The sequence below is a fragment of the Schistosoma mansoni genome, chromosome 1, assembly GCF_000237925.1.
Source record: "Schistosoma mansoni strain Puerto Rico chromosome 1, complete genome".
Taxonomy (NCBI): Eukaryota; Metazoa; Platyhelminthes; class Trematoda; order Strigeidida; family Schistosomatidae; genus Schistosoma; species Schistosoma mansoni.
Genome location: NC_031495.1, coordinates 13,680,380 through 13,696,838, shown reverse-complemented (window position 1 = coordinate 13,696,838; position 16,459 = coordinate 13,680,380). Strand labels below are relative to the sequence as shown.

Genomic DNA, 16,459 nt, shown 5'->3' with positions numbered 1-16,459 from the left:
TCTTCAGTGGACGCCCAACTTCGGGATCAACAAACCGGATTCCGCAAAGATCGGTTTTGTATAGACCAAATCGTAACACTACAGATCATCATTGCACAATCAATTGAATGGAACTCGTCACTATACATCAACTTCATTGACTATAAGAAAGCGTTTGACACTGTGGATAAGTGAACATTGTGGAAACTTATTCGACGCTGTGGTGTGACTGAGAAAATTGTCAACATCATACGGAATTCATACGACGGACTACAGTGTGAAGTGGTGCATGCAGGACAACTGACTGATGCATTCCAAATGAGGACCGGTTTCAGACGAGGCTGTCTACTCTCCCCCTTTATTTTTCTTCTGGTGATTGAATGGATTATGAAGAACTCAAAATCTGAGGGGAGACACGGAATACAATGGACAGCTCGGAACCAACTAGACGATTTGAACTTCGCAGATGATCTGACCCTTCTATTCCATACACATGAACAAATGCAGATGAAGACAACTAGTGTGGCAGCAGCCTCTACATCAGTATGCCTTAACTTACACAAAGGAAAGAAACAGGACCCTCAAATACAACACGGAGAAAGCCAATCCAATCACATTTGGTGGAGAAGCTGTGGAATGTGTGGAAACACTCATGTACCTGGACAGCATCATCGATGAACAAAGAGGATCTGACACAGACGTAAAGGTAAGTGTTGGCAATGTAAAGACTGCATTCCTACAATTGAAGAACATATAGAACTCAAAACAACTATCAGACAATATCAGAGTCAGAATCTTCAATACGAACGTCAAGACATTTAGTTCTATTGTATGGAGCTGAAATTTCGAAAACTACTACAGTCATCATCAAAATGGTACAAGTATTTATAAATAATTATCTACACAAGATACTCAATATCCTGTGGTGGGATACCATCAGCAACAGCCTATTGTGGGAGAGAACAAACCAGGTTCCATCTGAGTAGGAAATCAGGAAAATACGTTTCAGGTGGATATGACATACATTGAGGAACTCACCAAACTTCATCACGATGCAAGCGTTAACTTGTAATCCTGATGTGTAAAGGTAAGGAGGAAGACTGGGGAACACACTGTGTCGGTAATTGGAAGCAGAGATGAAAAGAATGAATAAGAATTGGAAAGAAGTGGAAAGGAATATTGAGGACAGATTTGAATGGAGAATGCCTGTGGGAGGTCTATGCTCCTCCACGAAGAGTGACAGGTGTAAGTAAGTTAGTCTTCACCTAATTTTGTCACAGTAAATTCGTGATGAACAGATTTAAGTCAAAGTTCGCTAAAGCAGCTGGATTCATACGTTATTTTTTAGTGTAGCTAATCATTTTTTATTCGAATTGACTTTTGCCAATGTCGCATCGAATTCCGGTCAAAGTAAATTTATGAGTTTTTGATTAATTGTTTCGTGTTACTTATAAGTAGGTAATATGAAAAGTAAACATATTTCGGTCATATGCTTAGCTACAACCTATGGAAAATCTACAAAATCCTATCCAAACTGTTATGTCAACTATTTCTGAAATGAGCATTCAAGTCGTTGTTCATCGTTCTTATGTAAATCAAGTGACATTCAAACAAACTTCGATGATGTGTTACTATGACTGGTATTTGGTTTCTCTGAGATTATAATATGTTAAAGAATCAGAAAAATACATTGTTAACGATCCATCTATCTGTATATATATATTAAAAAAAAATCTTACTGAAACTGCCATTATCACAATGAGTGGATAGTCAAATCTGGAGATACGATACAGTAAATTATCGATCAAACCAGGAAACCAATATTACTAGCTACTTAAATCAGTTCACAAATCGATGCACTATGAATAATGCTTGAATAGATGAATGAAGAAATTACTCATTGTTTAACATCTATATTGTATCTACTGTTTTTAAATGAAAACAATTTGTACATATTTATTTGATACTTACAATGTTCGATCCAAATTTATCCGCAGATTGACTTAAATTGAATTTGATGTATTGTCATCGCTTGGTAATTAACATCACACAGTAAATCAAGTCAGTATATTTTGCTATGAAATTTCTCAGTATTCCTTTGGACAAGAAAAAACGAGTATCATCATATTCGATAGTAACAATAATGAGGAAATGTTGATTATTAGCAAAATAATTTAGGGATAGATATTTGTCTTAAAGTAATCATTTATTCAAATTGCTGTCAAAAGTATTCACTTTAGTAATTACATATTAGTTTCCTTAGAATCACAAACAAACAGCTATGCTTATTAAAGGGTTGGGTTTTGTGGAGATTTTAGTAATTTTATATGTAAAATCTCCACAAAACCCTCTTCTGATAATAATCATCATATGCTCACTAGTGACTGGCTCCATGAGGTATTTCCTGGAGTCCTAGTGAGAAGCAGTGACTAGTGGAGTTCAAACAGGTCTGTTGTGAGATATCAACTCACTGAAGATATTGGTGAATGGTTGCTCGATTTCGTGGATTGGTTGAAGTAAGACATTAAGACCGTTGGATTCCGGCTCAGTGGTCTAGAGATTAAGCGCTCGCGTGCGAGACTGATAGGTCCTGTGTTCGAATCTCACGTGGCGGGATGGTGGATGCGCACTGCTGAGGAGTCCCATAATAGGACGAAACGGCAGTCCAGTGCTTCTAGGTTTTCCATGGTGGTCTAGCTTCAATTGATTCATGATTTCAACTATATAAAACAACTATACAGTTCATGGTAAAAAATACTTTGAGTACTATAAGTCAATACTAGTCTATATACAAATTCATAGCTATATTGAACTTTTATATACTGGTTAAGATTTCGTATGATATGGTCAACATTCAGTATCACCTATAGGTCTCTTTACTCTATCGTGAAAGTTATTCGGACTAGACAATCTGTTCGTTTTGTAGATAATACATATGATTAGAAGATTTATTAAGTTGGAAATAACTATAAATAGTCTACGAAGTATTCTGTGAAATATTTTAATAAATACATTTATTAAATTATAGAGATCAATCGAAATGTGTTTCATAAATACTTGCATACATAATAAGTATAACATATGCATTGTTGTCTGTAGTTCCTTTATACAATACAAAGTAGTTGGCTCGAAATATATCAGTTTCCATTTCAAATTTAATCTATTACTTACTAGAACAACAAACATTAATAATCAACTTATAATTTATATGATTTAATTCATGGTTTCATTTTGCTTGGTTTAGCTCTACCAATATGTATGTTTACTAAATTATCATAACCATTTATTACTCATTATAAGCAAAGATGGATGGTGGCTAAGAATATCAAATATGGATTAGTTTACAAAACAAAGTTAAAATGTAAAATAATACCTGTGATTATGTTCGATGAACTTGTCATCCCACGCATTGAAATTAACATAAATGTCCAGTGAAAAATTGGTAATGCTATGTTATACTAATGACTTTGAATGAACTAATCCATTCTAAGATACGTCGTCTAAGATTTATGCGCTAAATCGAAGACTCAGTGAAAGATATCGTATATCTTCTATATCTAGTTTCCAGAATCATTAAAATTGATAAAAATATTATTAGTACAATTATATAGTAAGTGTAGCACCTTGTGTAAAGTAAATTACAAAAAGTACCTGATTTGGGTTACATTATATACCTGAGAGTACTTGATGTGATTCAGGACATAGTTAAAGATGTCTGTAAGCATTCTCCCACACGAACACTTTTAACCGTAACATTCCTAGTCCAAATACTCCTAACCTTAACTCAGAAATCCTGCAAAATTCCTTATACCTAACTCCTTTATGATAATACGTAATTCAATATGCGAGCGTCCACTAACCGTTTGAAAACTGTTTATCCGTTGGAATTTATTAATTTTCACTGAAAATCGTTACCTAACTGAACACTTTTCTTACCGACTGATAAGTCGCTCAAGGTTTTCGGTACAGTTATGCTTTTATCGAGAGATTAGTACACATAATTGTTATTACTATTTTTTATTAGTAATGAATATATGTGCAAATTTTTCTCTCTTTGAATAAATGATCAACGTTTGTAATTGGTTATGATAAACAAAGTACAGGCTTAGCTATGGGTAATAATCATGTACTATATCCTTGTACAATCTTTCTTTTATATATTACTACTGTAGTGAACAGAACACTAGTTGGGGACAATCGAATGTATTTAGGCAACGATTACAGACTATCTCAGTAAATTCTGATAACCAAACAATGAACAGTCAATTTGCAAATTAACAACCAATTGTTTCAATCTTCACTGTTTCTTCTCTAATTCCATTGCTCATGCATTTTCCAAACGATTGCGCTTCATTTCAGTTCTTTCTTCATCGGTCTTCTGCGAAAATACATTCTATGTCTGACCAACACCATATACTACTTATATAGATATAAGTAGACCACACCACACTACCACTAAATTAACTGCTTCTATGAATTCGGTGTTCATCTTGTTGTACTAACGAGGTATACAACTTGGACCGATGCATATGTGTGCCTGGTCCTACGTTGTAGCTGACTGACTGATTGAATACTCGAATTGAACTATGTCATGTTGTTGTATAGGAGATTATCGAATTATCTGATGAGCAAACATTTAATTTTTAAGTTTCAAGGTCAACACTGCGAACTTCATTGTACTATGACGTATATTTCTCTCAATACTGACTGTAATGTTTATCTCATAGGAGTTAAATTTTAATGACATAATAGAAACCGTTTTAAAAACAATTTATTTGACCAAATATGGATAGTGGCTAGCAGTGGAATCCAGGACGCACGTTTCGTCCTATTTGGGGCTCGTCAGCTGGATGTACATGCATCTCAGATTTGATGTCCACTCTGGGACTCCAACTCAGTACCGTTCGCTTCAAACACTATCGCTTTATCCACTCAGCTACTGAGTCTTGATAGCCACTTGCTTGTGCAATGGGGTGAAGTTTAGATTCACTTAGTATTGTCTGTTTGAATCTTCCCATTGATGTTTAGGACTGCAACTGGTCAGTCTCTAATTGGCATATGTGCATACTGTGCGTATTGCCTTGATATAGCCGTAATTCACAAGCATTATAAGCAAAGATGGACAGTGGCTAGCAGTGTAATACAGAACGCGCGTCTCGTCCTATTTGGAACTCGTCAGCTGAATGTATCGGCATCTCAATTATTTATACAGAATTAATGAAATTAGAAAAGGTAACTTTATCGATTCATAAAGGAAAGTAATAAAATCTACACCACAAAATATTGTTAAAGTGTGCGAGTCTGTTTTTTTTACGTCGTCATTAATTATGTAATATAATATTTATCTTATTTCTAATTCATTGTCACATTCAGTGTGGTAAAAGTATCATATACTGGTGAACTTGGGTTAATCAATCAGAATTATGATGATGCCTCGTGTATTTTGAGCGAAATTTAAAATGCAATGATAGATAATTTTTTATTATAAACGAAATAAACATCGGGAATAGTTGATCTTTAAAATGCTTGAAACTAATAAAAATCCATACTGTGAAAGCAAAACGTTGCTTGATCTAAATTACAAAACATACCAGGTCCTAAGGCAGTATGTGTGGTAATGTACTTAACGTGACTCAGTACATGGTCGAGTGTTTTATGGGGCTAGACAGCATTCTCTCATTCTAAACCTTTTAATTCCAATCCCAACTTTTATAAATAGAAGGTTGACAAAGAATTGCATCGTAGTTGATATCAGTTCGTGATGAATACTTTAACCCTAATATGTAGACCCAGCTCAACACTTGATACCTAACCCTAATCACTCTGTAATATCTCGAGTGTTAGTTGGTGACGAAAACTCTATGGAGTAATGATCCTAATTCATAACACTAGCCCGACTCCTAATCTGCAAAATATAACCATATTCTTGTACTGTAAAAAATAATTTGACATGTGAGGGTTGATTATTAAAACCGAAGCTATTATTCCACAGTTATAATATTGCACTTTGCTATTAATTCTTTTGTTACTAGGCTCTGTTTCTTGATTGGCTGACAGGTCGCTCAATGTCGTCAGTAATATTATACTTTTACCTTTAGTGAAAATTCATTTTTGAATTTCTACTATTTCAGTCATGTATAATGTTTGTTGACTAATCATTAAATTCTGGAAAAATCTGGATATCAATGGCTTTATATTGTTAATAAAAGCCTGTTATTTCTGACGGAAATGTGAATTAAATGTGAATTTGTAGTTAGTCTTGTCTTCTTTCTTTTGTTGTACAAATCTGTGTATGCATGTTTCAATTTTGAGTTTCCACTGTTCTAACAAGCACACAAATTGACAGGAGATTAAAAATAATAATATTAATAGTTATAATGATAGATTTCTGTGCATAACATCAAAATAAATGTCATGTTTATTGATTTTCTGATATGTAAAAAGTAAATGATGATAACCACTTGTTCATTTCTTTACTCACTCTCTGATGCCAATAATTTGATAGGTGAAAAGATAGTTTACATGAAGAAAGATACATGTTTCATCGTCTTTACCATCAACAGTTCATTGATCTAGTTGGGAGAACAAACTATGTTTGCAAGATATATCATCGTATGTAAGAACTCTGACAGTAAGTCACATATAACATCGTGAATGACTCACGAGATTGATTGAATGGAGAATAAACTTCGCCATTTGAGTAAAAGTTAAACTGTTAAATGAATAAAAATAATTTAGTGGAATCTTTTATTATTATTATTATTATTAATGGGTTTATTCAATATTATAATCTGGTACAATATAGAATTCTCAGCAAGCTATCATGAAACAGGGTACCCTAGCAGCATAAAACATACTTTTTCGATAGGTATCTCTAAACATTCAACTATTGATCAGTAGAACAATCATTTAAATCATCATTCAGAAATATCTACTGAATCAAACGAACTGACTTAAATAACGTATCATCCAGATTCTTTTGGCAATGGAGACTTCAACAATCCACCAATCCAAATCTGTACTATTTATTCAGAAGTTATCAACATGGCACTGAGAATTTGAGGGAAACATAAAAAAGATGAACAGAAATTAGCAACAACAAATTGTATTTAATATAGAATACCTGTGTCTAGAATGAGCTCAATATTTTCTTGAAGTTTAAAAACGTCACTATTAAAATCATTTTGAAATATCAAAGAATTATAGAATTGAACTGATCATACATTTGAGTAGTTGAGGTTTCCCGCCGTTGATTGACATCCTTTGTTAATTGTTTCGATATTGGAATTCATTCACAAGTTCTTAGTTAAGTTGGTTTGTGGCAAGCAATGGAATCTATGGCTGGTATTTCATCTTAGTTGGAAATAATGGTTTGCTGAATACGCCTTTGCATCCCAGTGTAGATGTTTGCATGGGGACGTAAACTCATTACTTTTTGCGTCACACATTAATCTGTTATCCACTAGCCCACTGACCCTAGAAGCCTAGCATTCCATTGAACAAAGTGAACAGATACCTGAAATCGGTAGCTCTACATAAAAATGCGTTGGAGCTTAGGGCGAAAAACAATGACCAAGAGTCCTTATGTAATCATCTACACTAAGATTCATGTACATCCATTAGAATAGTTCTGAATAGTCAGAAACTCACTTCATGGATTTTAGTACTGGTCACAATCCATCTTTATCAAACTGGTTCTATTAAAACTGTATAGCTTGAATGTACTAATTCGTGACATGATATCAGTCGAAGTATTATTTTGAAAATTAGGGAGCACTTTATAGCCATTTTTTCCATTTTCGGAATAAGCTTAATGATGGATTACCGGGCTTGCAGTAAGGAAACATGATAACTTAAAAATATTAAAGTTGTAAGTGAAATAATAATTCACCGATGCCAATGGATGATGATAGTATTATACTGCAAAATGATAGAAATTGGAAAATGATGCAGATGCGGATTTTGGAGTTTTTTTTACCAAGTTATCTTGATCACTGTGACATTGTAGTGCAATTGGTTTAGTAGAGTGCACAAGACGGTAGGTGTTTACTGAGTAAGTCTCAAACGAGACATAAAACAACTGTACAAAGTGTCCTCTTTCTCATCAGTTCTTTGACTAGTTTCATTTTATGGTGAAGGTTACTTGCTAATTATGAAATGATGTTTAAAACCAAAGTTAACTTTTTAATAATAATGCTATGATTTGAAGATGAATCCATCTAAATAAAATAGACAAACTTCAATTAATATTATACTGATTATCATCAACATAATTTCTATCCTTACATATAAATAAGGTCTCTGAATAATGCGATGTACATAAAGAAGGAATATGGGATCTCTTTGTTAAGGAGGAAAACAGACAGATCAGCGAAGAAAATTTTCTTATAGACAATACCATTTACTAAAACTGTGCAGTCGTATTTGATACGATTTAATAAGCATATGAATCTATAAAATGATGTTGATGAAGCGAAAATTTTCTTCGCTAAACTTCATTTTTCTCTTCTCTTTATTAGGTTGATAATGACTGGTTCACTGAGTCATCCAATGAATTGTATAATATTCAACACAACTTTCTGGATTTAAAGAAGGAGATTCTTTATCTGGAGACTGGTTAATAGTATCTATTTGATTACGTAAACACTCTCACAGTCAAATTATACTACTATATTGACGGATCAAATAGGTCAGAGTAAGCGATTAAACTTTAGGCTTTAGTAAAATATTGACGATTAATCTCTGATGAAGATACCTTAATAGACTAAGTGGAATGAAAGGATCTGGTTATATGTACATATATATGAGTAAAAAGTTACATGAGATACCTGTTCATTTTGATACGGCTTATGTTGTCAGCGTTATTCAGCAAATACCAATTTGTGCTTTTACTTTAAAGAGTTAACTCCTAGAAAACTTATACTATTAGTACTCCATTGTAAAGAAGTACTCCTATAATTTGAATATACTTAAATAAATTCATATTGAAAAGCCGTGATCAGTGGGTCAATATCGCATCGGGTGGTAAATAGTTACCCATCGAAAACAACGGAAGCTGGTCTCACTATGTTATAAATTGATTGAAGTTAGGCATTATCATCGTCGGATGCTCACTGAGTAGTCTAAATATTAAGCGTTTACACTCCAGACCGGTCTTGAGTTTGTTTCTCACGTTCAGAGCCATGGATGTCCACTACCGAGTCTCGTAGGTCTAACGTAGGTCAGTTTATGATTTTGACAACATAGGGACGTGATTAGATATCCGGGCTACCAGTTACCACCATCTAGATATTTATACTAGTTATTTTTATGTTTGTTTTAACACACTACTGCGTCTACTAGTCTCATAACCTATTCAGGTGCGTTTATAAAACGTGCACGACCAATAGCTTTACAAGGTACAAAAAAGCACAATCAGAGACACTGTGGTGGCTGGCAATGTGGATTACAAAGAGTGAACAACAATCAGATCGCTATTTATGAGTCGCTAACGTCGAACTGACGACCACTAATTGGCAATGTAGACTATCTGCAATTCCTACTACGTCTCAACATCTGTTTCAGTATGAAACGGACAGGAGGCTAGATAGCCTGTGTTAATCCTGACAATGATGGTCTCTCAGTTGATCCAAATTTATTTTGAAAGAGTCGATAGATGGAGTTTCAACCACGTGTTGAGGTATTGGATTCCATTCGTTGAGGATTCGATGGAAAAGTCGACAGTCTGTTGACAAGTAATTTGTTTTGGACTTGTGAACTTCATCTGAGTGTCCTCGCAAATTCTCTGATTTGGAAGACAAGAAAAGTGAGGGCATATAATATGCGAATTTATCACTAAGTAATTTGGAAACTGATCAAGTTACCTCTAGTTCTTCTATACGACAATGGAAGTAGGTTTATTTTAGTCAGTTGAACATGATACGGGAGCTTCGCTATTATGGGAGTCAACTTAGTTGCTGTTCTCTGAGCCTTTTCCAACAGCTCATTCTCCTTCTTAAAGCCGGGTTTAGCCACTTGTATGCAGTACTCGAGTTTAGGACGCGCGAATACTGTAAACAAAATCAAAAGGATCGTAGCATCGATATGGCTAGAGGCCTTACTTATTGACTGTAGGATTCTGAAATCTATGACGGCTATCACACATCAGTGTTCAATATTTTTTAAGTCCTGACTAACGATGACTACCAAGTCATCTTGTGTCTGGACAACAGGTAGCTCAATGTTATTCACCGTGTATGTATCTGTACCTTGATGACTGATATGCATCACAATACACTCGGAAGACTATTCAGAGTGACAAAAAATTATGGATTCAAGATAGCAAGATAGTAGACTCGATTATAGTGAATGGTTATGACAATCACCAACGTTATTTTTTGGCTGAAAAGTATTACGTAAGAACCTGATAAGATATAATAAATTACAAAAAAGTAGATAAAACTCATTTCACTAAGGGTTTCGTAAATAATCAGTCATACTCTGGAATTTATAAACGTGTTCCTTATACAGTTATCTTTCAGTAACCAGAAAGAACACCAACAGTTAGGCGCTCCTATGGAGACTCTGTGAAGTCATGAGTACTTTCTACTGAATAATCTCTTATTAAGATGAATAAGATCTTCAATACTTCTTAGTTTTTGTTGGCTGTCTAACTAAGATCGATTCGTGATGTAAAATATAAAAATAATGTTCATAGTTTAAGAGACTTTTTACGCTAAAGTTTGATTGAAACAATAACAAATAAAATCAGTACTGATAAAAAAAATCTACTATAATATTATCAACCTAATTGAGATAAACAATTCTCCATTGGAATAATACTAAACATGATTTGTACATAAATACAAGAACTAATGTTCATCTATTACAAACAGTTAAACCATATCATGTGACATTTTATGATGATAAATTAAAATTTTGTAGTTGATAGCAAATTTAAAGGTTGAAATTTGTTTATTAAAACACAAAACTAATATTATTTATTTTTAAGATAGGTAAAAACATATCAGAAGGGGGGGTTTTGTGGAGATTTTAGTAAGTTTATATAGTTGAAATCATGAGTCAATTGAAGCTAGACCACCATAGAAAACTTGGAAGCACTGGATGGCCGTTTCGTCCTATTGTGGGACTCCTCAGCAGTGAGCATACACGACCCCGCCTCTCGAGACTAATAGGTCCTGGGTTCGAATCTTACGAAGCGGGACAGTGGATGAGCACTTTTGAGGAATCTCACACTAGGACAAAACGGCCATCCAGTGCTTCCAGATTTTCTATGGTGGTCTAGCTTCAATTGACTCATGAATTTAACTATAAAAATATTTATGTGTTTACCATCATAAAAACCAGAATACAAATGACGAAACCCATACAAACAAGTTCATATTGATTTTAAACTGTTGGTTTCAACTTTAAAAATATATCAATAAAGTAGGATTGAATAACTTCAATTCATTTATTTTTTTAATCTCAAAATTATTATAACTCTTCGAAAATATACAAACTAAAACTACCTATCAAATTAAGAAAGTGCTCAATGATTGTGTAAAATATCTCAATGATAAGTACATGAATCTTTTTATAAAGATGACTGGATTTGTAATTTTATATTTAAAAAAAGGATTTAAATTCACTTAGTATTGTTTGTTTGAAGCTTCCCATTGATGTTTAGGAATGCAATTAGTCAGTCTCTCTCTTATTGGCATATGTGCATACTGTGCGTATTGCCTCGATATAGCCTTAAATCAGAAACATTATAAGCAAAGATGGATAGTGACTAGCAAAGGAATCCAGTTGACGAGTACCAAATAGGACGAAACGCGCGTCCTGGATTCTACTGTTAGTCACTATCCATCTTTGCTTAAAAAAGGATTTAGTTTATAATATAATTGAAATTCAGGATAAATGAAAAGCCTTTTTCGTCCTATTAGGAAGCTCTTTAGAAGTCGGATTTAAGATCTTCAGTTAAGCTGAATACTTTTGGTGGTTATTTGACTCTTTCGACCGGATGACTCAATCGAATGAATTTCTGTGTCGTTCTGGACAATATTGTTAATATCTATTTCAAATTTTAAACTGTCGATATAAAATACAGTTTAGGCTTTCCCATATGAATACGACTGAATAGTTTAACAATATTTAGTTCAAATCAACATGTTTACAAGATATAAGGTCATGTGCACAAAATTTCACCATAGTTGCCATAATAAATTTTGAGTTAGATTTATCTCATGTTACTAAAACTGTTCTTTAATTGGATGGCTTTACACCTTATTGTAATTGGTTTAAAATGATAGCACTAATACACGTAAAACTAATTAAAAATTCAACATCTCACCCTTTAGCACCAATCACATGTACCCGTTTTTTTCTATATCACTGGTTTCACGTTTTTTTTATATATATAGACTTCCAGGAATGGTATATGAAATTTCTGCTGAAACACTTTTCTATAAAGTTCAAGTGTGATATTTCGTTTGCTCAGAGAGCAGAAGAATGGTTGCTCAGGAATTCATTGACTTGTTCAATTCAATATCGTTAGCACAACGTTCTACTGTTGAAGATTTTGCCGATCGATTAAATTTATTCACTGTGATTTTATTGCTTATCACTTGTATTATTGTTTCAACAAAACAATATTTATTAAATTCAATTTCATGTTATATACCAGTGAAACCAGCCGGAGAAAATTTTAATGATTATCTTGCAAATTATTGTTGGGTACATGGAACAATTCCATTGGCTGATGATGAAAGAATGCCAACTACAGAAGCTCAATGGGAAGAATATGATTCAACACGAAGAATCAGTGAGTCGATCTTATTGTGCAACTGTCACTGTCTTACTATATGTTTGATATAATGTTCAAAAAGTGTGGATATGGAAACAGGAACTTTATTAAAAATTCAGAATACTGGTGAATATTTGTAGTTCATATGTGTGGTTTTTGTTGTTCTGTGTCTTCTGAGCTACGAGATTGACTTATTGAAAATCAATGGGACTATTAAGATAAATGAAACTAACAAAACCTCCAAAGAGAATCATTCAAACATGAAGTCAATATAACAGACTGGCTTAAGACTTGTGGAATTAATAAAGTCACTCAGCCTATAGTACACAACAAAAACACTGATTTCCAAGTGTCTTTTCATTAACTAGATTGGATTTGCACCGTCAATAATAATTAGATCTTTAGATTTATCAGTGATACATGTATCCCAAAAGTGACTTTTAGCGTTTCTCTCACATAGAAATTCACTATAAATTATTTGTTTGATCTTAGAATGAGATATTAGCTAATTTTTAGTAATTTTGTATTCATCAACTTATTAAGATTGAAAATCTGAACCATGATGTCCCCAATTACTTATTGACTCAGCAGTCATTTTATTACTTTAATATCTATAGAACAAGTAATGTATATCATATGAGTTTTTAAATTCTAGTTTTTCTAGGCAAGGGTTAAAATTTACACTATTCTACCTCCTTATTTTATTGATTATTCAACTGGTTATAGTTACTCAGTGAAATTTGCAGTACCATACACAACATAGTGAATTATGTTATACATAATTTTGAATTGTAGCTAGCAGTAGAATGTCAGACAAGCGTTTCATTTTATTTAAAGCTAATCAGCTGAACAGACCTTAATTCCAGTGTTTGTATTTACCAAGGAACCCAAGCATAGTACCTGTTGCTTCAAACACTAACACATTTACTAAACTATTAAGCAGAATCCAGAAAAAACATAAAACTAGTCATTACAGACAACGGAGTTTATGAAGTTTATGAAGTCAAGTTAGCTTAATAAAAAAATTAGCGGACGTAGTTTAAAGTTATTCTTGCAAATAATTTACTAATTCCCAAAGTAACCATAAGTTAGAATGTAGATGGTTAATGAAAACCTAAAGAAACAACAAAAGTCCACTCATATTTACGTTAACCAACGTTTTGAGAGCGAAGACATTGTTTTGAGCAGAATAAAATGAATTGGCTTCATGCCACCAGCAAGTTTGCAGAATGTTTTTTTTTAATATAGGATATATATATTTTTGCACGATACCATGTAACATATCGATTTTACTTACATTCTCGCCACACTATATATAAATATATATATTCACAACAACGTACAACCAAATTAAGTTATGTAGTCAAAGTTCACTTTGTAGTTTTTATTTTCTAAATTCATTGATATTGGGCGGTTAATGAGAACGTAACCAAAGCAAAATGAATTCATATTTTTCTGCTCAAATCTGTATTTTTGCCCTTTTTAAAAACCTAAGTACACATAATATATATAAGCTTCGTCATATCAAGTAGAACCTTGGAAGAAAGTACATTAGTATGTTTAGACAAAATAGTACTGAGAATCGGTAATTCAACTGTTATGAATTATTTTTAAAAATTAAAACATCTATCTCCGACTAATTTGACTATAAAGTGTCAAATATACAGTTAAGAGTGGTTTAAATGATTTAAGTAGATTTCAGAGTTTTTCTAGGATGTAAGGCTGGAGGCCGGTGTTAATCCTTTCTAGCGAGCTTGAGTTAGTGCCTGATCTTCTTTCGAATGATTGAATTCAAAGTTCAAATACCATTTCTTCTAAAAGCGTTTTGCGTCAGTTTGGAATTTCACCCGAACCATCTGGATGGCAGGTGAGGATTTCATTCGTGAACCATCTACAGATACGAATTTCTAATCATTTACCAGTATTGAATAGTGGTTTCATATTTTGCATCGCCAACTGATCTGGACAACCACTGAACACGAGAAGACACTTGACTGCTTTTTCGCCGTACTATGAAACTCAGCCTTGAGCATTCGTGACCTCACCGGCGATCGAGCACTGGACCCTTACACTTTGCATTGAGGGCTTATCCTTTAGATTTCTGACTCGACATCCAGTGGATGTTCTAATTCACAATGTGGGAGTACTGAATATTTTAAAAATCTACTACATCTCTACTATTTTTCACTATTTTAACATGTATTCATAATAGTGTAAACTATACAGCTGATCTTTAAAAAACTTAGTCATTTAATAAGTATTCGTTCACATTTATCTAGATTATTCCAATGACCTATTTTCCGAAATCACTCACCTTAGTTTTTTCTAGTTAGGGGGTGATGATCAAAAGTTGTCTCTGAACTTCAGTCGGTATTATTCTTTGAAATTTCAAATTGTATCATTATAAGTTGAATAATAACAGGAAGTATAAAACTATGCTAATTTGATTACATAATACCATTTTCTCAGTAACATCTTGATTACCAAACACTTATGGACTTGTATGTGGAAAAACACTACTGGACACAGGTAGTTTAAGTGTGAATCAATTAAATTTGGTTCTGCTGCATATTTGTTTTATATGACACTAGAGATGGAATGTGTAAGATTTTTTATCTGTAAGAAAGTTAATAGAGGCAAAATAATGAGTAGGCATATAACAGTGGTGTATAGATGACAAATAGATGAGGATGTATGAAATTAATAAACGCATTTGTATGATCCCAGTAAGATTCTGCAGGATGTATCCCGCCTTTTAAATCTTTTATCTCTTCAATATTGGAATCATACTTTTCCGTTTCCCATGCCCTAACCAATATCTCATAATGGTGAACAGCCATAAATCAAACCATTTCTAACTAGTCTAGTTAGGTCTAATTTTATGTCTCACTTTGTTTGTTACCAATTTTCCTAATTTAATAAAAGTTGAAATCTTTGTATCAATCTACCATTAATACTATTGGTGGGTGGCGGATAACTGTAGAGTGATTAAAAGTCAATTAGACTGTTCCTTATAATGTCTCACCCACTGCTCCAGCTGATTAGTCTGACATTACATTAATAACAGATACAGTAACAGCTGAATTTTAATACATTTTTGATGATTTTCATGTTATTCACTTACTCCGTTAATTTTACTTTCATTGCCCACTAATGTTCGTGGTCGATCATTGAGTAGTATTTCTCAGTAAATTTAAATTCCATTAACCCTTATCAAGTTCGTAGCCTATAGAGACAAGTTTATGTCCATCCTTCAGTTCACTAGAGGCTTGTAAACGCTGCTTACCTTTCTTAACATTTCAGTTTAAGCCATTAATAGACATCACTGCTGTTTTCGAAAAATTTCAAGACGTCTCAGGATGAACATCCACATCATGTCTTTCTTGAAATTCAACTTTTTCTTCTTAATAAGATCTATATTTTTCTGCTTCCAGTGATACTCAGAGAAATATGTAGCTTCATCAGAGCCCGATTAGAATCCAAATTTGTGCTCCAAGTGGAGTAGCATACTCTTTCCAAATCTCTTCAATAATGTCTAATAGCAATATGGTGCAATGTGAAGGAAGAGACTCGTGAGACATGTTTTCTTAACAACTCTATTCACTATGAGTAAATCACTATATTTGTTAATATTCGGGTTGTGACTGAACAGCTAAAATTAGTTTTAGAGAGTTGAGAGCAGCCAATAGGAAG

General features: G+C 33.3%; 1 protein-coding gene across 1 annotated transcript in view; it reads left to right on the top strand.

The window, feature by feature from the left end:
- Positions 1–12,411: 12,411 nt before the first annotated feature.
- Positions 12,412–16,459, top strand: part of Smp_141390 (putative innexin) — a gene marked incomplete at its 3' end in the record, with an annotated part of 31,370 nt that continues 27,322 nt past the window's right edge. The window contains exon 1 of the mRNA XM_018793327.1: positions 12,412–12,784. Within this exon, the coding sequence (XP_018647851.1) occupies positions 12,472–12,784 (313 nt within the window). The 5' untranslated portion in view covers positions 12,412–12,471. The remainder of the gene's footprint in view (positions 12,785–16,459) is intronic.